This window comes from Prionailurus bengalensis, chromosome B4, assembly GCF_016509475.1.
Source record: "Prionailurus bengalensis isolate Pbe53 chromosome B4, Fcat_Pben_1.1_paternal_pri, whole genome shotgun sequence".
In the NCBI taxonomy this organism is placed as follows: Eukaryota; Metazoa; Chordata; class Mammalia; order Carnivora; family Felidae; genus Prionailurus; species Prionailurus bengalensis.
In genome coordinates, this window is record NC_057358.1 from 132,773,551 (window position 1) to 132,797,902 (window position 24,352).

At 61.0% G+C, this 24,352-nt stretch overlaps 1 protein-coding gene across 3 annotated transcripts; it reads left to right on the forward strand.

Annotated features, from left to right (window-relative positions):
* The first annotated feature begins 769 nt into the window (after positions 1-769).
* Positions 770-24,027, forward strand: SYNGR1 (synaptogyrin 1). Of its 3 annotated transcripts, none has more exons than XM_043562648.1 (4): positions 770-932; positions 16,975-17,212; positions 18,654-18,799; positions 20,325-20,628. In XM_043562648.1, exons 1-4 carry the CDS (start codon positions 834-836, stop codon positions 20,415-20,417), a joined length of 576 nt encoding a protein of 191 aa, XP_043418583.1. In that variant the 5' UTR covers positions 770-833; the 3' UTR covers positions 20,418-20,628. The 3 variants fall into 3 exon arrangements, with proteins under 3 accessions (XP_043418583.1, XP_043418581.1, XP_043418582.1); XM_043562646.1 differs by lacking the exon at positions 20,325-20,628 and adding an exon at positions 22,995-24,027 and having other exon boundaries at positions 781-932; XM_043562647.1 differs by lacking the exon at positions 20,325-20,628 and adding an exon at positions 23,061-24,027 and having other exon boundaries at positions 782-932.
* The last annotated feature ends 325 nt before the right edge of the window (positions 24,028-24,352 follow it).

The following is a 24,352-nucleotide window of genomic DNA, read 5'->3' on the forward strand; positions in this document are numbered from 1 at the left end:
AACTACTGTGTGCCAGGACATTGGCTACAGCAGCGAATGAGACAGCCGATCGCAGAGACTAGCAGAAGAAAGCAATGAACAAATAATTACATAATTAATTAAGGAAAAGGGTAGGGTGTGTGTGTGTGTGTGTGTGTGTGTGTGTGTTGGGGGGTTTGTCCACTAACAACTTCCTTGCCCTTCCTCCGCCTCCCTCTCTGTGCCAGGTGTCTCGGGGCCCCTCCAGTCTAGGGGTGGGGTGGGGTGCGCAGATACAGGGGCCCACGTGACCTCAGCCTGAAAGCGAGGTGGAAAGGTCCCGGGGGAGGTGGGGGCTGTGCTTTGGAGGGCTCTGAGTCAGGGGTTATCGTGGTCCCCTCCTTCGTTGGCGAAATCTGCATGCGGCCCCTGCCCTCTACGTCGGGGTCAGGCAGCGACAGGAAGGAAACCAATAACGAAGAAGGTTTCGGCCGGAGCTTTAGGCTCGGAGGTGCCGTGGTGGGGGCAGGGCGGGCCGTCCCGTATTTGCGGCAACCGCCCCTCCCCCCCTCGCCCGAGCTCCGCAAAGAGGTCACTGCGCTGGCGCCGAGCTCGCCCTCCGCCCGGTCCGCAGCACGCGCGCCCCCGCGCCCCCGCGCCCCCGCGCCCCCGCGCCCCCGCGCCCCCGCGCCCCCGCGCCCCCGCGCCCCCGCGCCCCCGCGCCCCCGCGCCCCCGCGCCCTCCGCACAGGACGCCCCCTGGCGGGAGCCCTCGGCCACGCAGACCGCGCGAGCAGGGGAGGGGGCGGGGGCGCCGCGCACGCGCAGGGCCGGCGGCGCGCGCCGAGCGGGGGGCACCGCGCGGGTGCAGCCACGATGGAAGGGGGTGCGTACGGAGCGGGCAAAGCCGGGGGCGCCTTCGACCCCCACACCCTGGTCCGGCAGCCGCACACCATCCTGCGCGTCGTGTCTTGGGTAAGGACGGCTGGGTGGCCCGGCCGCGCGGGGGGTGGGGTGCGGTGGGGGCGCGGGCAAGGGCGGCGCGCCCGGACGGACCCCGACCCCGCGGGACCCCGGGCACGCGTGCCGCAGCCGGCGGAGAGCCTTCCGACCGGGGTGCCGGCGCCCGCCACCCCTTCCTTCCCGGGCCCCGGGCGGGAGGGGGGGGTGGGGGGGGGTCCCAGCGCTGGCGGAGCAGGGGGAGCTCCCGCCCCTGCTGCCGTAGCCCTTGATTCCCGGCGCCCCCATTCGCGTGCGGCCCCCCATCGCCGTGACCTCCAGGCCGCCGCTGTGCAGCTCGCGGCTCGGGTTGCGCGCGGCCACCCGGGCGGATCAGCGGCCGTGGGGACGAAGCCCGGGTTTCAGGTGGCCGTTTGTGGGGGAGGGGGGGGGAGAGGTGGATCAGGGCGTGGATCATCTCACGGGGCGCACGCCGCGCCTGCCGTGGACGTTCCAGGAGGACAGGGCCGGAAACCGGGTTTTGTGGCTTAGCCCGGAAGGTGTGGAGCGATGCGTCGGGAGCCGGATACCTAGGTGGCTTGCTCGGGAACTGCCTCTCCTTCGCGGCGTGACCTTGGGCTGGGAACCACCCAAGAAATGTTAGTGGGAAGCGAGGAGTTACATCCCGACGTGGGGAGAGGCAGCTCCTCTCTCATGCCTTAGTTTCCCGGTTTGTAGAGAGGTGGCAGCGGCCACTGTGGGCTCTGATATTTCCTGAATCCGTGACAGCACCTCCCCCCCCCCCCCCCCCCCCCCGCAAGTACACCTGGATGCTTGGGGTGGGGGGGGATTAGGGGAAAACAGAGGGGATTGTTCTGGATCTCCAGCCTGACAGGGGTCAGAATTCCCCAGCAGCGGGGGTCCCTGCTGTTGTGGGGGAGGAGGATGGGACAGAGACAGTGAGCACAGAGGGAGGGGTTCATGTGGTCTGGGCAGCACCCCAGGGAAAGAAGCCTGCTGCAGGAGAGGGGTGCCTGGGGCTCCCTAGGGTTTTTTGGCCATTGCCCAGACACTCCCACCAGAGGGTCTGGCCTCTGCAGGCCTGGGGCCTATTCCTGCGGGCCCACACCAGAAGGTCTTGGGCTTGGGGACGCTGGGCAGGGTCACTGTCAGCCACCCCAAGGGGCTACGTCTGAGGTCACCTGTGGCCTCAGGGTGCTCAAACCCCCTCACTTCCTGGGTTTTCCGGGCAATATTAGGGTCTGATGGGTGGGACAGCTGGGGTGTTTATCTCTGGCCTCCCAGAGAGAAAGGAAGCTAACTCTTCCCTGTCTAAAAACGTTCAAACCTCCTCCTGGTGTCACAAGAAGCGGGGCCATGTGTAAACCCCTTTCTTCTCAAGTACCCACCAGCTGGGGAGCTCTTTGAGGGCAGGGAAGCCGCAGTGACGGCACAGGGCCTGGCAGTGGGCCTGGCACCCAGGGACATCCGTAAGGGTTTGTGGTGCCGACTTCATTCATGTATGCCAGTCTCCAACTCCCCAGAGACCCCAACTGGCCCTCGGCAGAGATGGAGCTCTGGGGGGCACCTGCCTGATCAGGTGGGCCAGCTGTATGCCCTGCTCCCCTTTGCCAGCCCCTTGGGCCACGGGCCTGGGAGGGTCAAGCCACTGGCTTTGTGAGGGGTGTGGGCGGTTTGCTTGCTTGGGTCACTTCTGCCTGTGAGGGCTTCATTTAGCAAAGCTTCACTGAGTCTGCTGGGCCCCTAGGGAAAGTGACATGACTCAGATGCAGCCTTTAGTGTTCGGGGATCCCACAGTCCTACTGGGAAGGGAGCCAGGTGCCACCCCACCCCCCCCCACCCCCCGCCCCGGGGTAGAGGCCGTGAGTGCCAGGAGAGGGGTCTCCCTGCTGTGGGAATCAAGAGAGGCTTCATGGAGAAGGTGATATCAAATTGGGCCTTGAAGGATAAATGGGGCTTATCTCAGGGTGTGGCGAGACAGTCCAAGCAGGCGGATGGAAAAGTAACAGATGGGGTACCCACCGTGGGCCGGGGTGGACACACGCTTACCCAGCTAGTTCCCTTCCGGCCTGCATCACTTGAGGAAACTGAGGCTCAGGGAGTCCCAAGGTTACCGAGCATGTAAGCGGCAGAGGATTGGAAGCCAAATCTTTGAGTCTCCAAAGCACATTGATTGCTTCTCCTGGAGCTGGAAGAGGTCAGAATCCTGGATTTCAGGTTCGGAAAGGATAATGGTCATCTGGGCCAGCCACCGTCTAATGCCCAACCTCCCCCCCCCCCCCAACTGCCTCCTAGCTCTGCTCACTACCTTTATGCTAGCAAAGGCAGCTGATAACAGGCTAAGTGACACCTTTAAGAAATGTGTAGTTCTTTTTTTCTGATCCCAAAAGTAATCCCTGCTGACTTTCGGAAAATAAAAACATCACTTGTGACGGTTGTACAGCAATATAAATGTACTGTACTTAATAGCATTGAACCGCACGCTTAAAAATGATTAAGGTGGTACGTTTTTTCATAATTTTTTAATGTTTATTTGTTCTTGAGAGACACACAGAGAGAGTGTGAGTGGGGGAGGGGCAGAGAGAGAGGGAGACACAGAATCGGAAGCAGGCTCCAGGCCGCGAGCCGTCAGCACAGAGCCGGACGTGGGGCTCGAACTCACAAACCGTGAGATCATGACCCGAGCCGAAGTCGAATGCTTAACCAACCGAGCCACCCAGGCGCCCCAAGATGGTGCATTTTTTGTTGTATTTTACCACAATAAAAACGATCGATGGTGGGGGAGGGGGAGAAATAAAAGAAAAAAAATAGTGGGGTGTAAAAAAAATCACGTGTGATCCCCTCACTTAGGGAGGACTGGTGCTTCCTTCCAGTCTTTTTCAAAAATGTGTGGTGCTCTGAAAGTGTTTTAACTCGTCAATGAGCGCGCAGAAGATGCCGTTGGTGACCCGTCCTTCGCCCTGGCGTCCCCTTGGCATCCTGGGGTCTGGGAGGCGTCAGGCTTGGCCTTCAGACGAACGAAGTCCAAGCTCCAGGGCTAGGGTGACCAGTTCATCTTGGTGTGCTGGAACTTTCCCAGCTTCAGCACTGCAAGTTATGTGTCTGGGAGCCTCTGAGTCCCACACAAACCTAGGTGACTGGTCACTCTAGCCAGCACGACTCCCCCGCCACGTAGACCCCTTCTGCAGCCCTGGAGAGGCCCTAGCAACACGTGCATGTGGGCTTGTGATTTTTGTAAAAGATCTTTTTCTGAAAGAGGGAACCCCCCCCCCCCAACCATATCAGCTTCAGGGCCTCTTCAAACCTGGATCTACCCTGGAACCTGAGCCATGGGGGCAGGAGCAGGACCTCCGACACCACCTCAGCTCCTCTCTGCCCCTTGTCCCCTCGCTGGCCCCCAGGCCTGGTGAGGTGACCACTCACGGCAGGAATTGACCGCTTTGGTTAAGGCAGAGAGGGAACCAGCGAGCCCAGGCGATTCGGACCTTTCCTGCCTCGGGTGAGGAGGGGACGGCTGAGCTGGGGCAGTGTCGAGGGTAAGCTCAGAGCCACCTCTGACCCCGCTGGAGGGAGACGGGGCTGTGCGGGCTGGGAGCCGGGAGAAGGCTGCCTCTGCCCGCTTCCCCGGGCACCGGCCATGCCCACCCCTGTGCCTTGGTCTCCCCATCTGAGTGAGGAGGTTGAGCTGGGTCAGAGGTGCTCCGGGACTGCAGCCTGTCTGTGACACCTTTCCCTATCCCTGGAGCTAGGAGTGGGGAGCCGAGCTCCGGCAGGGAGCGACCTGATTTCCTGTAAAAGACCACCTTCTCCGTGGGCTTCACGGTCTCCCTTTTAGAGGGTTGCACTGGCCTGCGGGGAAGGGATATCGGTGCTGGTAGAGGAGAGGGCTGTTGGTGTCTTAATGTTCAGTTTGAGCAAAATAAATGATAAAATGTCTGAAATGGTGGCGTTTTCAGGATTGATTTCTTAAGGGCCTTGAGGGTGACACCCCAGGATTCTGTAAGTAGGGTAGGTGTCGCCGCCCCAAATGACAGAGGTACAGCCTGGACGTCTGCAGCGTCCACATTCGGTGCGCTCCCTGTGGCTTCCCTGTCTAGGTTGAAGTGGCCCCAAGGGGGGCTGGAAGGGGTCTTGTTTTTACCAGACCCCCTCAGTCATCCCAGAGAACCCTGAGTGTAAAAGCTGGGCTCGTCCTGCACCAAAATCAGGGAGCTGTGTGTGGGGTAAAAGGGGTCTGGGGTGGAGATAGAGCCTCTGGCCAGCTCTGGCATTCAGTCATTCGTTCCACACATGCCAAGTCCCTGCCCAGTACCAGCCTGTGTGCCCCATCGGAGACGCTGTCAGTCCAGTGACAAGCACTGTTGGGGAGGCTTGAGATGCTACAGGAAGAAAATCCAATAGGGGTGGCTACCTCTGCCAGGGGAGCATGGAGGGCTTCCAGGGGGAGGCGGCTTCTGAGTTGGTTCTGATAAAGAAGCGGGGAGGGGCATTCCAGGTGGAGGGAACAGCGTGTGCAAATATCTGGAAGCATGAGGTCTGAGTGGGCTTTAGAAATAAATGAGGGTGAGCTCTCGGGGTCCTGGGTGTGCGAGTGAGTGACATCAGACTCTGTGAATGTGCTCCAGAGTGGCCGCCAGGGGGAAGCTCAGAAAAGGTCTTGGATGGCAGATGTACACTCTGGGCTTCATCTGAGGGCTGTGGGCAGCCACAGAGAGGGGTTTGAAACACAGAAGAGCTCCCTGTGGCTGCCATACGGAAGCGTGACCTTAGAGGGTGCTGGGGACGAGTGTCCTGGCAGGAAACGTGTGACCTTGTGTGGCCTGTCCTCTCCCAGCACCTGGCACCGCCCTGTCATTTACTCAGGGAGCTACATCCACGGAGGTAGATTACATGCTCCTTTGGCATTTAGCACTAACAGTCTTGGAATCTTCCTTATCTCTTCATCTGTCTGTGGCTGACCTCTTAGGTCTAGGACGGAGTCAGCAGCCAGGAGGTCTTCAGGAGACGCTGGCTGGTGGGTGAGGTCTTCAGGAGACGCTGGCTGGTAGACGAGGTCTTCAGGAGATGCTGGCTGGTGGGTGAGGTCTTCAGGAGACGCTGGCTGGTGGATGAGGTCTTCAGGAGATGCTGGCTGGTGGATGAGGTCTTCAGGAGATGCTGGCTGGTGGATGAGGTCTTCAGGAGATGCTGGCTGGTGGATGAGGTCTTCAGGAGATGTTGGCTGGTGGGTGAGGTCTCCAGGAGATGCTGGCTGGTGGGTAAGGTCTTCAGGAGATGCTGGCTGGTGGGCGAGGTCTTCAGGAGACATTGTTCAGGGCTAAGATCTTCGGGAGACGTTGGCTGGTAAGTGAGGTCTTCAGGAGATGCTGACTGAGGGGTGAAGTCTTCAGGAGATGCCGGCTGGAGATTTCTGCTCTGTGTCTTGGGCATTTCCTCGTGTACCGAGGCCGTGCAGGGGCTTGGGGAGCCTGGGAGAGCCGGGGGTTTGGTGTGGGGAGCAGGGTCATCAGAGCAGGACCTTGGAAGATGCTGGCCTCTCCAAGCCTCATCTGTGACATGTGGGGCAGACTCTAAGCTTTGTGAAGACTCATGTTTGAAGGGCCCGCCACATAATCACTCCCCCTGGGCATTCGTCATCCTGGTCAGGTGGGTGGTGTTTCAGTACTTTAGGTGAGAAGCTGAGGCCCAGAGATGTTAACCGGAGTAGCTGGGGTGACAGCCCACAGCTTCCTGCTTCAGGGAGTTCCCGGTCACATGCAGAGTCCCACAGGACCTGTTCCTGCAGAGCTATGAGGCAGGCCTGAGCCTGGGGAGAAAGAACTAAGGCTGGGGGAGGAGGGGAGGAGAGGAGGAAAAACCAGGAAGACAAGGGAGGAAAGGAAGGGCAGATGGTAGAGCCACGCTTGGCGCCCGGAACCGGAAGAACCAGCTGTCCAGGGGGAGGAGAGGCAGGCCAGGGCTTTGGGGAGTGCCTGGGGCCTGGAGGCCTGAAGCCACGTTCTGCGACCCCCTGTGACCCTGACTGGTGGTGTGACTTGAGCAAGATGCCATGTGCTCTGGGCCTCAGTTTCCCCATCTGTCACATGGGAAATGGATAGTCATTTTGGGCTGGTTCCCAACCTTTCCACCCTCAAGGAACCCCACGCTTGCTCCTAGTGGACTCCAGGTTGGGGACTGTTGGACTGGTCCGTCTTTAAAGAAGTGATATCAAGAACCACACCCCCACAATGCTTCTGGGGGGCCCACAGCAGAGGGGCCTGGGCCCCGGCGGGGGGGATCCTGGCACGGCAGCTCATGGCCCTGTGTTTCTGGAGAATGCTTCCCTTCCCGGGATGGGACTATGCTCAGCCCCCCTCTGCAGGGGATGAAGGGGACTGTGGGGAAGGGGTGGGTGTTTGGCTGGGACAGCCCTAGGCTGCCAGGCCCAGACTGTTTAGAACGCAGTCATCCGGGAACCCCAATGAGCTGGGGCTCTCAACTCACGGTCCAGGGGGCGGGAGGACATGACCTGTGTCCCCGAGTCCCTGACCCCGCTCTGAACATCCCTAATCGTACATCGCGGTGTAACCTGGCCTCCCCCCACGACCCCGCTCCCCTGGCAGCCCTCTTCGGGGGGCTCTTCCTTCCCTCACACCCTCCCTCTGCCGAGCCTGGAGGTGCTCCTGGCTCCTAAGGCCGCTTCCAGACCATCGTCACCCGGCTTTGACTCTCATGCCGGCCCTGGATCTCTTCATCTTAGGCCAGCCCCGGGTCACTCCCCTACTCCTTGAAGGTGCCTGAGATGCTTGCGTCTTAACACCCGCTCTCTCTAGCGCCACCGCCGCCTTCGTTCCTGGTGTCGCAGTGCCCGCTTCCGTGCTCCTGCTCCCGCCCTGGCCTCGCCGCCTGCCACGGTCTTCTCCTCGCGCGCCTCGGCCCCTCTCGCCAGGTGCACCCTAGGCCTGGCCGTCTTTCCAGCAGCTGCGTGCTCTCAGGTGGCCACCTCTTCCCCTCTCCTGTCTGTCCTCCTCTCACCTGTCAGTCCCAGCTTCCCTGGGCCTGGGACCTCGGAGCCATTGACCCTCAGGCTGTGTAGCGCCCTCACCCCATCCTCTCTGGCGCCCCTCCGGCGGGGCTCCCCCCGTGGCCTTACCCACAGCCTCCTGCGCCGGGCACCCACCCTCAGCCTCCTCATGCCCGTGCCTCCCCTGGGCTCTCCGATTCTGTGGCCCGGGCCGGGCTCCCTGCCCACTAGCTCTGCACGCCCACTGGCCTCTCCCTCTCCCCCATCCTCAGTGTCGCCCTCTCCACCTGGCTCTTGCCCACCAGCTTCCGAACATGCCTTGTTTCCATCCCTCAGCGAGGTTTCTCCCTCGGTTTCTCGCATGCACCCCGCTCAGGCTTTCTCCCCCACCCCTCACCATCTGTGACCCTCTCATTGCCAAGTCCACGGTTGCTTGTCATTAAACGGCTCTCTCAGCCGAACCTGGCCGGCCGTGAGCGATTTCTCCGTCCTCCCCTTGGACCCGACGGCCGCAGGACACAGACACTCTGTCGTCTTCTAGTTGACAGCCACCCCGAGCGTGTGCTGCGTGCCCGCTGTTTGCTGAGGGCTCACAGTCTAGCGGAGGGAAACGTGGTGGTGACACCAGTAAAAATGCAGAGGCGAGCGCGCGACCAGCGTGAGGAGACGCTCACCTAGGTCAGGGACGGAAAAGTGGCAGTACGGTTAGTTACGAGAGGGACGGCGCCAGCCAGGCGGAGACGGGGGAAGGAGCTCCAGGCAGAAGGGACATCGTGGTAAAGGCCGAGAGGTACAGCAGAGCAGCGAAGAGGACGCCACCCCCTCGGGTGTCAGCTCTGGGGGTGCAGACACTGCGTCCGTTACCTCGCTGTTGTATCCCCCAGGGCCAGGCAGCGTGTGGCGTCTTGTGAGGGCTCCGCATGTGGGTGAATGAGGTGGGGGGCACTGCTCTGCCTTCCTCTTCCCACCCCCCCACCCCTATTCGGGGTCTCCCACCGAACCTTCAAGGCCCAACGCAGAAATCACCTCCTCCTTGAAGCCTTCCAGGATTTCCCACCCCCCACCCCCCCCCCACCAAGCTTGCTGTCTCCTCCTGGCTTCTTTTGGGCTCTATGTGAACGGCCGTGAGAACTGTCAGTGCAGAAGGCGATTCCCCCTTTGTGCCTTCTTCTCTAGAAAGCGAGGCAGGGCCTGGGACCAGATCCTCTCTCCGAAGATCTCAGGCTTCCACAGAGGGAGAGAGACAGTGAACAACAGCGTCAGTCATGTAGGAGCTGGCAGGGCAGGGGCGGGCATCGAGCTGAGGAAGAGCACACAGACCCGGGTGGTTATCCCTGCCCTTGTGACCGGCTGAGAGACTGCACAGAGCCTCAGTTTCCCCAGCTGCAAAACGAGAGAGCAGTGCCTGCCTGCCTGCCTGCCTGCCTGCCAGCCAATGGGGCCATTGGGGATAAATGAGTTCCCGCCGGGGAAGGGCCCAGGCAGTGCTCGGTTGGTGTTCATAGCCCTTTTCCAGGGGTGACTCTGTTCCCCCTCCCTCCCTCAGAGAGTTCAGAGGTGGCAGGGCCCGGTGGGGAGGGACCTGGGCTGTAGAAGATTGTGGGGTGAGGCCTCTGGCTCCTTCGGCCACCAAGCTGCAGCCCTGGGCCAGTCAAGCAGCTTGTTTCTGGGTCTGGGCTTCCCCCTTTCTAACAAGGGTCCCTGCCCCCTGTGGTCACACGGCCACAGGAGGGTGAAGGTGGGGACAGTGTGGCGAGAAGGGGGAGCCTTCAGATCACCCGGCTGAGTCTCAGTACCTTGGGGACAGGGGTCTGCTTGCTCGGGCCCCTGCCCAGCAGAGCCCCCTCCCCACCCCCACTGCTGAGAACCCGAGGGACAGCTTGCAGGAAGATTACGGCCTAATCCCCTGCAGGTTACATCCAAGGCGTCGGAACAGGGTGCCCGGGCAGGGGAGCAGAGAAGGGGCCCTGGGAGCCTCCCCTCCCCTGACCCCGCCTCAGCCCTGCGGCTCCGCACGAGGCCCTTCAGGAAGCAGAGTGGCTGCCTAGTGCCCATCATGTGCCCCTGCGTTGGCTTTTGCCATTTTCCTCATATGACCCTGTGGGAGGTCATATGAGGGGTGGGGGGGCCTTGGCAGCCTGACTCATCCCTCAAAAGCACGGCTCCTTCTTTCCTCACACAGCCTTTCCCTGGGGCCCAGGAGGCGGCGGGATTGAGGACTCTGGTAGGGACACTGACAGGAAGGCAGGTTCAGCTGGAGGTGAGGGAGAGGACTCAGCAGCGCCCCCCCCCTTTTAGGGAGTGAGCTCCCCGTGGTCAGAAGTGTGCAAGCAGAGGCCCAAGCCAGGGATGCTGATTCCCATGCCACCTGCACCTCTGCCCATCTCAGGCTTGCTGTTCGTTCCCCTTAAAGCCTTTCCTAACCCTCCCCGTGGGTCCAGCGGGCAGATGTTCACCCAAAAATGAACTAATAACTAGGGACGTTAGCGTATAAAGATGTTATCAAAGAAATACATTGGAATATATTGTAGAATATCGTAGAATATTGTAGATCTGGGAGCAGGCCTGGAGGGCTCCTCTGAGTGGTGTTTTCTCTGAGATATGGATGTTGAGAAGGAGCCAGCAGGAGCCAGCCTGGAAGGTCTGGGGAACTCTGGGTATTCCAGGCAGAGGGACAAGCCAAGTGCAAAGGCCCTGAGGCAGGAATGAGCTTGGGAGGGAGCTAGAGAAGAGTGGGAGAAAGGAGTCTGAGAGGAAGGCAGGAGCCCAGGGGTTGCAGCTGGGCGAGGTATCCATCCTGGGGATGGAGGTGGGTAGGACGGAGCATGGGAATGACACGTTTAAAGGGATCTTCCCAGGGGCGCCTGGGTGGCTCAGCCGGTTAAGCATCCAACTTCGGCTCAGGTCATGATCTCGCGGTTCATGGGTTCGAGCCCCACATCGGGTTCTGTGCCGACAGCTCAGAGCCTGGAGCCTGCTTCGGATTCTGTGTCTCCCTCTCTGTCTGCCCCTCCCCTGCTCTCTCTCTCTCTCCCTCTCGAAGATGAATAAAAACATTAGAAAACAGAATTTAAAGGGACCTCTCCAGCTGCTGTAAAGGGGATGGTGCAGGGGTGGGAGTGGACGCATAGAGACCAGGAGGGAAACTGCTGTCCTCTCCTGGCAAGCGGTGGTAGTGGCCTGGGCCAGCATGGGGGACACGGGGTCATTGGGGTTACTTGGTGCAGGATGAAACAGTAGGGCTAGCGCCGCATTGGATGGCATTTGAGGATGAGCCCGGTTCGGGGTTGGAGCTCCCGGATGCAGACGGATGAGGGGCGCTGGAGGTCACCGGGGGCTGGAGGGGTTGGACGTGAGACCAGCCGCCCAAGTAGGGGGACCTCAGAGCCCACCTAGGGGCTCAACCTCGGGAGAGACTCGTAAGAGTTGGGGTGGGTGAGCACCCACTGGCTGCCACTGGAGGAGATGAGGAGGCCGGAGAGGAGGCCTTCCTGGGGCAGGTGACGTTGCAGCCTGGAGGTGGGCAGGAGCGGAGACCGTGCAGTGGAGGCTGGTGAGCGGGTCAGCTGGCTGCCTGCGGTGCGGTGCGGGGCTCGTGAACACGGAGGGTGAGACGGGCGGTGCCCTTCTTAGCTGGCAGGGCTCCGGGGCTCCGCTCTCTGCAGCTTGTCTGGGTGGAAACCCAGTACGTGCCTAAAGGTGTTCAAAGCCAGCCTCTGGGGAGTTCCCGGCAAATAGCAGCGACCTCTGCCCCTCACGCTGGTTTGGCCCAGCTCTCCCGGGAGCCCGGGGCAGCCTGTTGCCCGCCAGTGGCCTGGGCACGGCCTGCCAGCTCTGTGTGCGGATGTGGGCCCGGCCCCTCCTGCACAGTGGGGTGGTGACACAGCTCGGGGCGGCAGGTGTCCCTCCTGGGACTCACGCTCATTCTAGGGTTTGGGACCTGGAATTCACTCCTGGGGAGGCAGCCGAAGGTAGGGATTTGACTTACATCCTGGAGTGGGGCTGGAGGCGGGCAGGTCTGGGCTAGAGCCCGGCGCCCTGCTTACCCGCTATGGGCCAGCCTGTTATGGGCCAGCCAGAGGCCAGGCCTCTCTGGGCCTCAGCTTCCCTCTCTGTGAAATGGGCTAAGTGAGCCTGATTTGTGGGGATGTTTTTACCTTTATTTTTTCCTTAGAGATTTTGGTGAGGATTAACTGAGATGTTTTCCGTCAGGCGCTCCCAATCGATGCAGGGTCCCTGCAGAGGCTGTGGGTTAGCTCAGGTCTCTTGGGAGCGACAGACCCATAAATGAGTGTGTGCAGGGTCAGGGTGGGGGAGTGACTGGGAAGGAGGGGGAGTGACTGAGAAGGAGTTTGATCCCGTTTGAAAGATGGAAGAGTGGGGAAGGGCATTCTGGGAGGGCGGAACAGCAGGTGCACAATTATGACACAGCCTACATCTGTGCCAACCCTGACGTCTGGGATGGCTGAGCAGAGTGGGGGCGGGGTCTGACACTTCCGGGGTCTCCGCTTCTGTGTCTCTGAATCCAGTACCCCAAGATCCTGAGATTCTGAGACACCTTCCGATGTGTTTTTCTGAGTTTGACATAGCTCTGCTCCAGCTGCCATCTGGAATCCTTTTTTTTTTTTTTTTTAATCCATTTTTAAAAAGACCCAGGATTGGATTATAAAGATGGTGAAAAAACAGCCTTGGTCCATTTACATTGGTGCCTCCCCCCCCCCCCCCCCGGCTTTCTATAGCATTTTCTTTAGTTCGAGGAAAAGGGATTGTTTTTCCTGTGCCTTCCAGTGACCAGCGGCCTCTGTGGAGCCTCCCCTGAGGCCACCCTGTCCTGTTTCCAGGCCGCTGGTTCTGCCACCACAGACCCGTCTCCAGTCCCTCCAGCAGGTCCGCCTGTTAGGTAGAGTTTGGCCGCAGCAGCGTAGAATTTCATTCTGGTTTAATTTCCGGTTCTCGGCTCCGGGCTCTCCCTGCTGCAGATCCGGCCTTACCGCCTGCCTGACACAGAGCCCTGGCTTTGGGCTCGGAGGGACTTGGGTTTGAGTCTGTATCCCCCACCCCCCAAGCCAGCTGCGGCCCCCGGGCCGGTGCCCGCACACGGCTGGAAGATGAAAACAAGGACGTGGCCCGCGTGCAGTTAGGAGCAGGTGTTTCAGTCCCCCAGTAGGTCCTGAGGGAGCCCCCCTTCCTCCCACCGCGGGATGTGAGCTCCGAGGCCCATCCCTGCTCCTGGGGGGCTCGGTCCCACGTGGGTGGAGAGACGGCGGCTAAGTGGAGTCGCGAACCCCGGGCTTACAGGGTCCCGGAGGGAGTTCGGGGACCCCGAGGGACTAGTTGTGTCTCCTTGGCAACGCTTCTCCATCTGTAGAGTCTCAGGCCCGGTCCAGGTGAGCGTCCCTGCCCTGGCCCGGCTGTGCAGCCTGCGGGGAACGTGGCGGGCACACCTGTTCCGGGGGGTCGCGGAACCCAGCCCCCCGCGCCCCGCCCTTTGCTCTTCCTTCTCATCCCCACGGCAGACGTGTCAGCAGATCCCGGTGGCTTTACCTTCCGCACTCAGCAGCCACCCCGTCCCACTGCCACCACTGCCCACGCCAGCCCAGCCCCTCCTCCCTCCCCCCGGGCGCTGCTTAGCCCCCCAGCGGGTCTCCCTGCTTTCACCTTGGCCTTACGCTCTTCTCTCCGCGGCGCCCAGGGTGGCCCTTTCCAGACCTAAGTCAGATCAAGTGGGATTAAGCCCGAAGTGGCTCCTGAGCTCACCCTGCCCTTCACGGCTTTGGGGGTCAGGCCCTGCCTGCCTCGTGGCAGCTTGCCCCGCCGCCACCGGTCGCGACATGTGCTCGTAGGAACCACGTTCAGAGAAGAAACCGTGCAATGGGCCGGGGCGTGGGAAGGTGGGGAAGCAGTGATCAGCAGGCAGCGGAGGGAGGTGAGGCCCAGGAGGGGTGGGCGAGCCGTACACCAAGGGACTGGACCACCAGCCCTCGGAAGCTCGGATTGTGTCTGGAAGGCCGTGGGGGAACCGTTTCAGGGAGCTTCGTGCTGCAGGGCGGGGACGGTGAGCCACAGATCGGGTCACCCCCCTGTGGTCACACCCTCCTCACGGTGTCCCACCCACCTAGCCGTGTCCCCCCCCCCCCCCCCCCCCCCCCCCCCCCCGTCTCGCCCACTCTCCCTCCCGCCCCGTCTCGTGCACCCCCAGCCCTACCAGGCTTTTCTCCCACCTCCCGCCTTTGCCCTTTCTGTTCTGCCTGCAACACGCTTCCCCCCATCTTGGCAGGGCTGGCTTCTCAGCTCGGCTCAAAAACCACTGCCTCGGCTCCCTTCCCTGACCGCCGCTGCCCCCCTCCCGGCATGGCCACCGCCTGCCGTTGCTTCGTTATCTCTTCTGCTTGTTTAGCATCACTCCGGCGTTTTCTGGGTGCCGGCTCCGCGTCGCCTGCAGGCCCTCACGTGCATGGCCTCGTCCGTTCCTCACGACACGCCGGTGGTTCGGGGTGCTGCGGTGGCAGGGCTTTACGGATGAGGGGACCGCGGCTCCGAGAAGCCACTCGCCCAAGGTGACTTCGACCTCGAGGAATGCCTGACCGCGGAGCGCCCTGTGTGCCAGAGCCGTGCGATGGACAGGAGGACCGGAGCGGGCACTGAGCTCCTCTCTCTGCGCTGCTCCGGGGCCGCGCAGGTTCCTTGGAGGCTGTTTGGATCTTGTTCCTCACCCTCCTGGGGACACACTGTCTCCAGCACGTGCCTCCTGGCCTCTTCAGGGACTCCCCGCTTCTGTCCCCCAAGAGGGCCCCATCTTAATGGTTCCTCCTCTGCTGTCCCCAAAGCCCCAACTTCCGCCCGCCCGCTTCCCCTCCCACCTCCTCCTGGCCTGCTTTTGGAAGAGGGTCTACCCTTGTTCCCACCCCTGGCGGAGCATGTCTGCCAGGAAGTGCTGCTCAGGAGGGCCTTCCTGGTGCTCGTCCCACTTTTCCTCGGGCCTCTGGAAGAGGCTCAGCCCCTGCTGTGCACCTGCTCTGCTCAGGGTGCCTGCGTGTCATTCTGTCAGGAGCCCTGGAGGGAAGGTTACTTTTTGCAGAGTTCCAATCGGAGGCTCAGAGAGCTTAAGTCATTTGCCTGAGGCCACACAGCATAAGAAGCAGGCCTGGGATTTGACTTCAGCAACCCTGTATGACCCCTTAGGGTCTGGAGTGCCCCCTCTAATCGAGTAGCTTGTCCATTCTGCTGGATTGGGGACATTGGGTGACATCTGGGGCTGGGCCTCCGATTCCCGACCTGGCAGTTCCTTGGTAGGAACCTGGGACTTGTCTTGGTGCACAGGTCCCAGGGGGCTCTGTGAATGGCAGTCCCGGAGTTGTGCCGTGCGCCACTCAAGCAGCTGGCCATGAGAGAGCCTGCCTTCATCTCCTGTGGCCGCCTTGCTTGTCAAGACTGTGTCAGTAGCCCCGGAGTTCCTTAGACAATCGCTGTGAAGTCAGGACTTCCTGCCTCTCCCCTCCTGGGCTCCGGAGCGCCAGACTTGGCACTCACTCACACTACTGGCCCCCCGGGTGTCTGGAAAGACTACACCTCCGTCCGGGCCCACCCCCTGAGGCTGAGCATCAGCCTAGTCAGGTGAGAGACAGCACAGGGCTGAGGATCAGGACGCCCGGGTCCCCGTTCAGCCCGGAGTGTTGACAACAGTGCCACCTGCACTTTCTGTGCCTCAGTTTTCCCGCGCTGCTAATTGGGAGCAGCACGAGTTGCCCTGTGCACCTCCTGGGGTGACCGTGAAGTTGTGGAACCTGTGACGGGGCCGGGCTGAGAGCCAGCACACCGGCCCGGGTCTGGACCGTGGCTGTGTGCACATTCTCGGATTTGGACAGGCAAACGCGTGGCTCACGGGCCACCATGGCCACCGCTGTGCCCACGGCTGAACGAGGACACAGCCCCACAGTCTTGTCTTTAATTGTAGAAAAATTCGCACGCCGTGCGATTAACCATTTTCAAGCGCGCATTTCCGTGGCATTGATGTTGCGCAACTGTCACCTCTGTCTGGTTTCAAAACGTTCATCATCCGTAAGAACACTCCGTGCTTCTTAAGTAATCGCTCTCCGTCCTCCCCTCCCCCAGCCCCGGGGCACCTCTCACCTGCTTTTGTCTCTTGTTTTGTCTGTTAGGACTTTTGTCCTGGGGATTGACTTTTGTGTTTGGCTTCCCTCGCCTCTTTTTGCACCTCTTTTAAGGTTCATCCAGCTGCAGCAGTGTCGTGTTTTTTTTGTTTTTAATTTGTGTGTTTGTTTATGGCTGGCAAACCATAAAAAGCCACATGGGCCCCTCCAGAGGGCAGCTCAAACCAAGGCAGCCTCTTCCTTCGGAGCCAGCAAGTAAGAGGCGGCAAGCGAGGGTCCTTGCAACCTCCTCGCAGAGATGTTATCCGTCGCTCTCTGCACTATTCCGTTGGAAGTGAATCACAAGGCCCAGCCGCCACGCAGGGGGAAGGAGGTTGCACAAGGGCGTGAACGCCAGGAGGTGGGGTGGTGGGGGGCCATCTCGGCTGGCCGTCTATCCGAGTGAAATAAACCTGGCAAAGGGGTTGCCGGTGGGGGTGGGCATGGGCCAGCGTCTAGAGGAGTCAGCCTAGGGGGCTGGGGGTGGGGGCTTGGCAGGTTCACCTCCCAGAAGGGCATGGCCCCCCTCATTCTGGGAGGCCAGGTCCAATTGTAGAGGAATCTTGGTGTCAGGGCCCAGGAAGACCTCCCAGGACCTGGACGGTGGGTTGGTAGGGCCAAATCTCTGGCCAGAGGGTCATTCCTGCCTGAGGCGGAGGAAGGAAGGGATTGTCCCCTCCTGCGCTGTGTGACCCGAAGCAAGTTGCCCTCCCTCTCCGGGCCTCCCCTCTGAAATGCCTGTTTCGCACGAGCCTTGTGGCTGTCGGGGGTGAAGAGGGCTCCCCGGGGCATGGGTAGGCCGCGGGCCGAGGCGGGTAGCCTCCCCTTCTCCGGGCCTGGTGCTGGGCGGGGGCCGGCCTGGATCTCATGCCTGGGCGCCCCCCCCCCGCCCCTCCCCCCACAGGTGTTCTCCATCGTGGTGTTCGGCTCCATCGTGAACGAGGGCTACCTCAACAACAACTCGGAGGGCGAGAAGTTCTGCATCTACAACCGCAACCCCAACGCCTGCAGCTATGGCGTGGCCGTGGGCGTGCTCGCCTTCCTCACCTGCCTGCTGTACCTGGCCCTGGATGTGTACTTCCCTCAGATCAGCAGCGTGAAGGACCGCAAGAAAGCCGTCCTGTCCGACATCGGTGTCTCAGGTGAGCCCCCCGCCCAGTGGGCACCCCCCCCACCCCCGGCACAACAGAGCCGGCAGGGGGCCGTCCCGGCCGTGGGCCCGTTAATCCTCGCGCGCACCTAGGAGGCAGCCGCCCCCCATCGCCCATTTTCCAGATGAGGAAGCTGAGGTGCGGGCGGGTGAGGGGACAGACTTGGGGTCACGTGGCTGGCAACAGGGAGTGGTGGGACCAGGGCCGGGCCTGAGGCCCCGGAACAGCCCACAGCTCCGTGGCGGGGAGGGGACACAGCCTCCCTTCTCTCTGAAGCCTCCCCTGTGCCACCCCCCCGTGAGAGCCTCGTAAGGCAGGACCGACCGCCTGGCACACAGTCTGGGCCCGGGGAGGGCCGGGACCTGACGTGACCTGCTGCCCTCGTCCTCCAGAGACAGCCTTTGGCAGAGCTGACCCGACCTCTGACCCCCCACGAGTTCTGAAGTCTGCTCACTGGGTGCTTGGGTTGAGAGGCCGTGAAGCTTTGCCTGTGGCCTCGGCTCTCTGGCTGAGACCTCCCCCCATTACTGGCCCTGGGATCCTCAGGGTGAGCCTGGCTGACTGGAAGCAGTGAGACCAGTCCCGTAGACTTGAAGGATAGAATGAAATCAGTGGTTCTCAAGCGGTGTTCCACGGCGCCCCAGGGTTCCCCAGCAGTGCCTGTGGGAGATGTTGGTCTCTAGCTACCCCAGCCCTTTGGCACACACACGCTTTGTCTGAGCCGCTCTGGTCCTCTCTGGGTAGACCCTGGGGACCCACAGAAGACCTCGTTGCCACAAGGCTCCCACTGCTAAGCTCCCCGGGCCTCGGTGCTCAAGAGGGCCCTCGCTCACCTGGCTCGGGCCTCGTGAGGCTGGGCCTCGTGAGGCTTCGAGCACAAGAGAAGGCAACGCTCAGACCTGCCCAGCTAAGCCGCCCCCCTTGCCCAGCCTCCTCCTCATCCTCTCTCTGCCCGACTTTCTGGGAGGCTGTCGTTGGCCAGGGGGTCGGATCAGTGCTCCTCCCAGACTGCTGCAGGGGCAGACTACGTCCCGGGGCGGGGATTCAGCTGGGAAATCTGTGTTTGGCTAAGGCAACAGAAATGCGCACCTAGGCCAACTGACTTTTCTCTCTGTCTCTCCCTCCTCCCCTCCCCTCCCCTCCCCGCCCTTGGCTCTCCCTGCCTCTGCTCCTGGCCTTGCCATCTGCGTGGCCCGGCTCCTCTCTGTGGTCTCTCTCCTGCTCTGTGTCTGACTGACCTCCCTGTTCTCGCCTCACCTTCCCTGTGCTCCCCTCTCTGTGCCCCCTGCCTCCCGCCTCTCCCTATGGGGCTGGGGGTGGGGTGGGGGAGACGTGCTCCCAAACCCCTCCGTGTTGCTCGTTTTCTCCATTTCCTCCCCCCTCGCCCTCTCCTGTGCGCGGCCCCTGTGCCTGGCCCTCGTGGACACCCCAGCCTTCTGGGCCTTCCTCTGGTTCGTGGGCTTCTGCTTCCTGGCCAACCAGTGGCAGGTGTCCAAGCCCAAGGACAACCCGATGAATGAAGGGACAGATGCGGCTCGGGCCGCCATCACCTTCTCCTTCTTCTCCATCTTCACGTGGGTGAGTACACGGCCCGCCCAGCCCACAGTCGCCCGCCCCAGCCAGGCTCCCGAGCGGGCGGGCGGCCTTTCAGCCTAGCCGGGGCCTGCCTCCTGCTTCCTGGAGCCCGTACGTGCCCCTGCTTCTCTCCTCAGCAGTCACACGGGCTGCTTCCCGGGAAGGAGGCTGTTGCCATCGCCAGCGAGGTCGCACAGTGGTGCTTGACCCTCGCTTTGGCACAGAGCAGCCTTCCAGTGGTCACGAACGCCCCTCCCAAGCACTCTGGTAGTTGGGTTGTGGGCGTTTACCCTAACCTTTTGCAGACCCAAGTGGAGGCCTGGACAGAAAGATAAGGCTTTGCAGTTCTGAGGCTGGTTAGGAGCCCGGGCCTAGGTGTCAGGAGACCTGGGCCACTTCCTGGGGCTGCCTCTAGTTTTCCGGCCCATTATCTTCCCATCTCTGAAAATCAGGAGTTGGGATTTGGGGGGGGGCGGGGTATCACAAACTCAGATGTCCGTGTGGTAGGCAGCACGTGAGAAAGCGTGAGTGGGCCGGGCGGCAGGTGCATGCCCCCAAAGGGACACCCTTGATCCCTGTTCCAAGGCAGGGATAGGGACCCACACAGGCCAGTCTTTCCATTTTTCCAGAGAAGCCAGAAATCTGAATTTCTGTGTGAAACCTGATCGTTACGTGTTAGCAATTTATTCAAGTTAAAAAAAAAAATACCGTGCGGGTCAAAGGAAGCGTGTCTCTGGGCCCACAAACGGCACCCATTGGCAGGCTCTGGACCTACACCTCCAGCACCCACGGGCATGACAGCAGGGCTGGGCCCTCTTTCCCACTGGGGTCAGGTCCCCTCGGTGTATTTCTTCTCTCCTCACCTCCCTCCTGCGATATCAGGGTCACATGGGCTCCAGGCCCCCATCTCAAGGGTTCTCCTTTGCCCTGTGTGCAGCCCCCTTCCCCTCCAGGCCCTAGAGCAGCCCTGGGCCCAGCCTTCTGCAAGGAGACCCTGGGGCTAAATACAAGCAGCCCTAGCCCTTCCTGCGAAGCCTGCTGCAGCCAGGCCTCCTTGTCTCTCTGCCCTTCTGGGCTTGTCCTGGAGTGACTTCCTGCTCTTTTTGAGGGCCCCTGAATATCCATTTTCTCTTGGGGCCCCTGTCCCAATACAATATTGGGAGCCAGGGTTTGGAAGAGAACACCTGTGGTTCAGGCCCCGGCACGCCAGCGGTGGTCACACCCGCCCTCCGTGTCCTCAGGGTTGGGCAGGAAGAACCAAGTGACCCCAGGGTATCTCAGACCACAGAAGATGCCCCATGTATGGGAACCACACAGCCTACCCGGTGCTACAGGGAGAGGTTTGGACCAGTGAGCCCTGAGATGGGGGTGGAGTTCACAGAGGAGGAGGAGTGATTGGGCGTCAAGACTTCCGGGGGCAGATCCGAAAGCCTGACGGATAGGTGCCCACTGAGGCCAGCTTCCCTGCTGGCACTTCTGCCTTTCCCAGCTCTTCCCCACCGTCCTCACCCCTGCTCTCTCCCGGCAGAGCCTGACCGCAGCCCTGGCCGTGCGGAGATTCAAGGACCTTACCTTCCAGGAGGAATACAGCACACTGTTTCCCGCCTCGGCACAGCCATAGGCCTGCCGGTTTCCCGAGGCGGGGAGCGCCCTGTATCATGCCCAGTGGCAAGGTTATGGGGGCAGCCTACTGCCGGAAATGGCCAGGATGCCAGGGCATGCAGGGCAGTGGGTGGCTGGCTTGAGGGGCCAGTTAAGACTCGCCACTTACTCATTCATTGCCTCCTTTCTTTTTCCAAATGTCCATTCATTCAGTAAACATTTATTGAGCAGCTGTTTTGTGCCTAGTGATGGATCAGACGGGGTCCCTGGCCCCAGGAGCCCACAGGCTGGGGAGGGGAAGACAAACAAATTGAAATCTCCCCCAGACAGACGGCCACGGGCTATCAGAGGGTTGGCGTTGGCTCTCTATACTGGTATACTGATCTGTGGACACGGTGCGAGAGCCTGTTCCCTGCTGCAGCACGAAGGCTGACCTTACAGTTCCCATGGAGGCTGGGTGCAAACGGAGGCCTGGCCGAGGACATCAGAGGACTCCTGGGCCGGCCCTGCTCTCACATGCTGTGTGACCCTGGGCAAACCCCCGCACCTCTCTGAGCCTCAGTTCACTACCCAGTGGACCAACCTCTCAGGGCTGTTGTGTGGATGAAACAAAGGCTGGCACGGGGCTTGGCACAGAGATGCTCAATAAATGTAGGCTCTTCCGTTCATTCGTTCCTTCATCCATTCTCTCCAAGGAGTCAGAGACACCTCCATGATCTCTACTTTGGGGGCGATTCTCGTGTGGTGAGCCCTCGTTCTTCCAAAAGACTTTGACCTCCAGTTCTATAGTTTGGGGGCCTTTAGCTGCCTGGGCGGGAACCACCAATCTCTCCACTCTCCAGGAGTTGGGGGGGTATCAGAGCCAACAGGCCCCCAGAGCAAAGCACAAAGAGAGCGAGCTTCCCAACACTAGAGGCATACAAGTGCACACGGCTTGCTGCGTGGTGGAGATGCTGCAGAGAGTATACCTGCTCTGAAGAAGCAGGGCCAGGTGGGCCACCAGGTCCCTGGGCTCTGAGCAGAACTCCCAGCCTCCCCTTTGCACCTGAGTCCAGCAGGGTCCCATGCACCACCCCCCACCCCCATACTCTTGCGTTGTGGCCTCTTGAACTGGCCTCTTGAATTAGGGAGGCCTGATTCCCTCAGCTCAACTCCTTCGGGCCTGGTCTGCCTTTCTCAGGCTTCTGCACTGCTTTAAACAGTATTCAGGAAGGGCTGCCCCTCAGAGCCTTTACCAATGACACAAATCAAAAGTCAGTGGCTAGTCATTGGGCTTCTGGAACTTTCTAGAATAAAATGCCAAGCACACTCCCCCCCCCCCCCCCCCCCCGCCGCCTCTCACCAGATGGCCCTTTCAGGTTCCTGGTTGGTTTATTCCCTTGTGAGGGGGCTGATCCATGGGAAGGAGATGGGGAGGGCCCTGGCCTGGGAAGGAGCAGGACCTCTGGGTTCAGGTCTGGGTTCTGACACTGACTCTGCCGTGAGGTCTCCCTTCACTAAGCCTCAGTCCTCCCAGCCCAGAAATGGGTATGTAGAGCATTAGCATCTTTCCATCACAGGAAGGTTACCTGCTAGAAAGATCTTTGGGGAAGGCTTTCAATGTAAACCTAAAAATTATGTTTTAAATTCATTCCCTAGCTGAGGGTGGTCAATGTCATTGTCCTTAATAACAACGTAATAGCTTTTACTGAAAAAGAATTTCCCACCTTTGTGCGTATGCTATAGACAAGTCTTTCCCAACTAGGTCCCGTGAGAAGAGGGCTTCATTGGTCAGGTAAGGTTGGCAAAGGTCGCTTGCCAAAGTTTTCCCCTCGGGGATCCCAGTAGACGTTAGTCAAGGCCCTAACAAGTCCTGTGGTCCTGAAACTTCTTCTACTCTGTTGAACTCAGCTTCCCAAACTTGTTTGACCAAATGTTTTAGTTAAAATTAGGTTCAGCAGCAAATGAACTTGTAAATAGCAGTGGTTTAAATGAAGTCCAAGTCTGAGAAGACAGTCCGGGACTGGCCTCGTGGCTCCAGAAGTCTCCAGTGACCCAGGCCCCTTCCGTCCCTACAATTAGCTCGTGGACCTCGTGGTCCTGCGTGGCTGCGAGAGCTCTAGCCCCACATCTGACCTCCGGGCGTCAGGTCAATGGGTGGGACAGCTGGTGTGCTGGCCAGAACTTAGTTACATGGTTTCACCTCGCGGCAAGAGAGGTGCGGTGGCTTTTAGGGGGTTTTCCAGCACACCAAGAAACTTTTTCCCCTCTCCACGTAACACCCCCGAGAACACAGTTTGAGGAGGATGTTGTGGCCTTGGGGCCACCTTAACACTCCACAGTGGAAAGTTTTTGGTGACCCATAGTGACCCAAAGACCTTCTGAAGGTCTTTCTGGCTGGATGGACAGTGTGGTTCTGGGTCTCTTGAGGGCTGGCTAAAAGGACAGACTTCTGCCCCTCAGTCAGGCGTGGTTTCATCTGTGGGGCTTCGAGGATATTTAGCCCTCTGTTGCCTGTGTCCTGTGAACTAACTGCCACTAACCCAGCGTTCTTGTCTGTCTCTCCTCTAACCATCCCCTCCCGCCTGTCCTCGTCCCCGCCGGCCCCCGTCCCCAGGCGGGCCAGGCCATGCTGGCCTTCCAGCGGTATCAGATTGGCGCCGACTCGGCCCTCTTCTCCCAGGACTACATGGACCCCAGCCAGGACTCCAGCATGCCTTACGCCCCCTACGTGGAGCCCAGCACCGGGCCAGACCCCACCGGCATGGGTGGTACCTACCAGCAACCGGCCAACGCCTTTGACGCCGAGCCCCAGGGCTACCAGTCGCAGGGCTACTGAGCTGCAGTGACCGCCTGCCCCTCGCCTGTCCCTGCCCCGGTCCCAGCCGCCCCTGCCCTCCCCGCCCCCCCACCGCCCACCGCCCACGCCCAGACCCCCCCGCGCCCTCCCGGGCTGCCCTGATCCACCGACGTCCAGGGCAGCTCGGGGTGGGATGGGGCAGTAAGGTGTTGGGGGTGCATCTACACGTGTGCAAGTCTGTCCGGCGGGGGCTGGGGGTGTTCGCGTTCATCCGTTGTGTCGTCGAGTGTTCATTGAGTGCCTGCTGTGTGTCAGGTGTGTGCTTGGCACCGGTGGTGAAAGAGAAATGGTCCCGGAAAGGAGGCAGACGAGGGACAGAGGAGGCCCCGTGGGTACCAGAGGTGGGAGCGGTGCGAGAGATAGACCCGGATAATGCCGGGAAGGTTTGGCCCCGGGGTGGGTGTGAATGCCGGCAGGACACTGGAGTTGTCACCTGCCGGAGTGACGGCAGCCCTACTGTGGGTGTTGGGGCTGTCTCCATTTCGTGGCTGAGGAAACTGAGGCCTGGAAAAGTCAAGGTCACTTGCCCAGGGTCACTCGGCAGCCAGTGAGAGTTGGCTCCAAGCCCAGGCCACCTGACTGCGGAGCACCTGCTGTCCCCTGTCCTCCCTGCCTTCCCCATCCCCCAGCCTGGGGCTCCACCTCTCAGTGCTATCGTCACACTCTGGGAGGCCTTGGGGACCTCAGCCCGTGAGATACCCTGATTCTGCTGCAAGCCGGGGGCCTGTTCTGCCCGGCTGGCTGCTCCCGAAGTGGGACAGCCCTGTCTCTAGGCCCCTCTCCCCACATCCCCACCAACCCCTGCCCTGGTCTCCTGTCAGGGTGGGAGGGCCTGGGGGGCTTGCCTCACTCGCCCGTTTCACCCGTGTACTGCTCCGTGCCGTGCGTGCCCCACCGGGAGCTCCGGTGGCCTCCCAAAGGACTGACTGCTGTCCCTGCCCAGGGCCGGGTGGGCGAGGAGGCCCAAGGTCACAGCGAGTAAGTGGCAGAGCCGGGCTTACTGCCCGGGGTTCTTGGTCCCAGCCACTCAGCAGGTGCCCCGATTCCCTGCCCTCGTGACCTCCCAGGAAACGGAACTGATCTGGAACACTGTGTCATCTTTCCCTCGGCCAGGG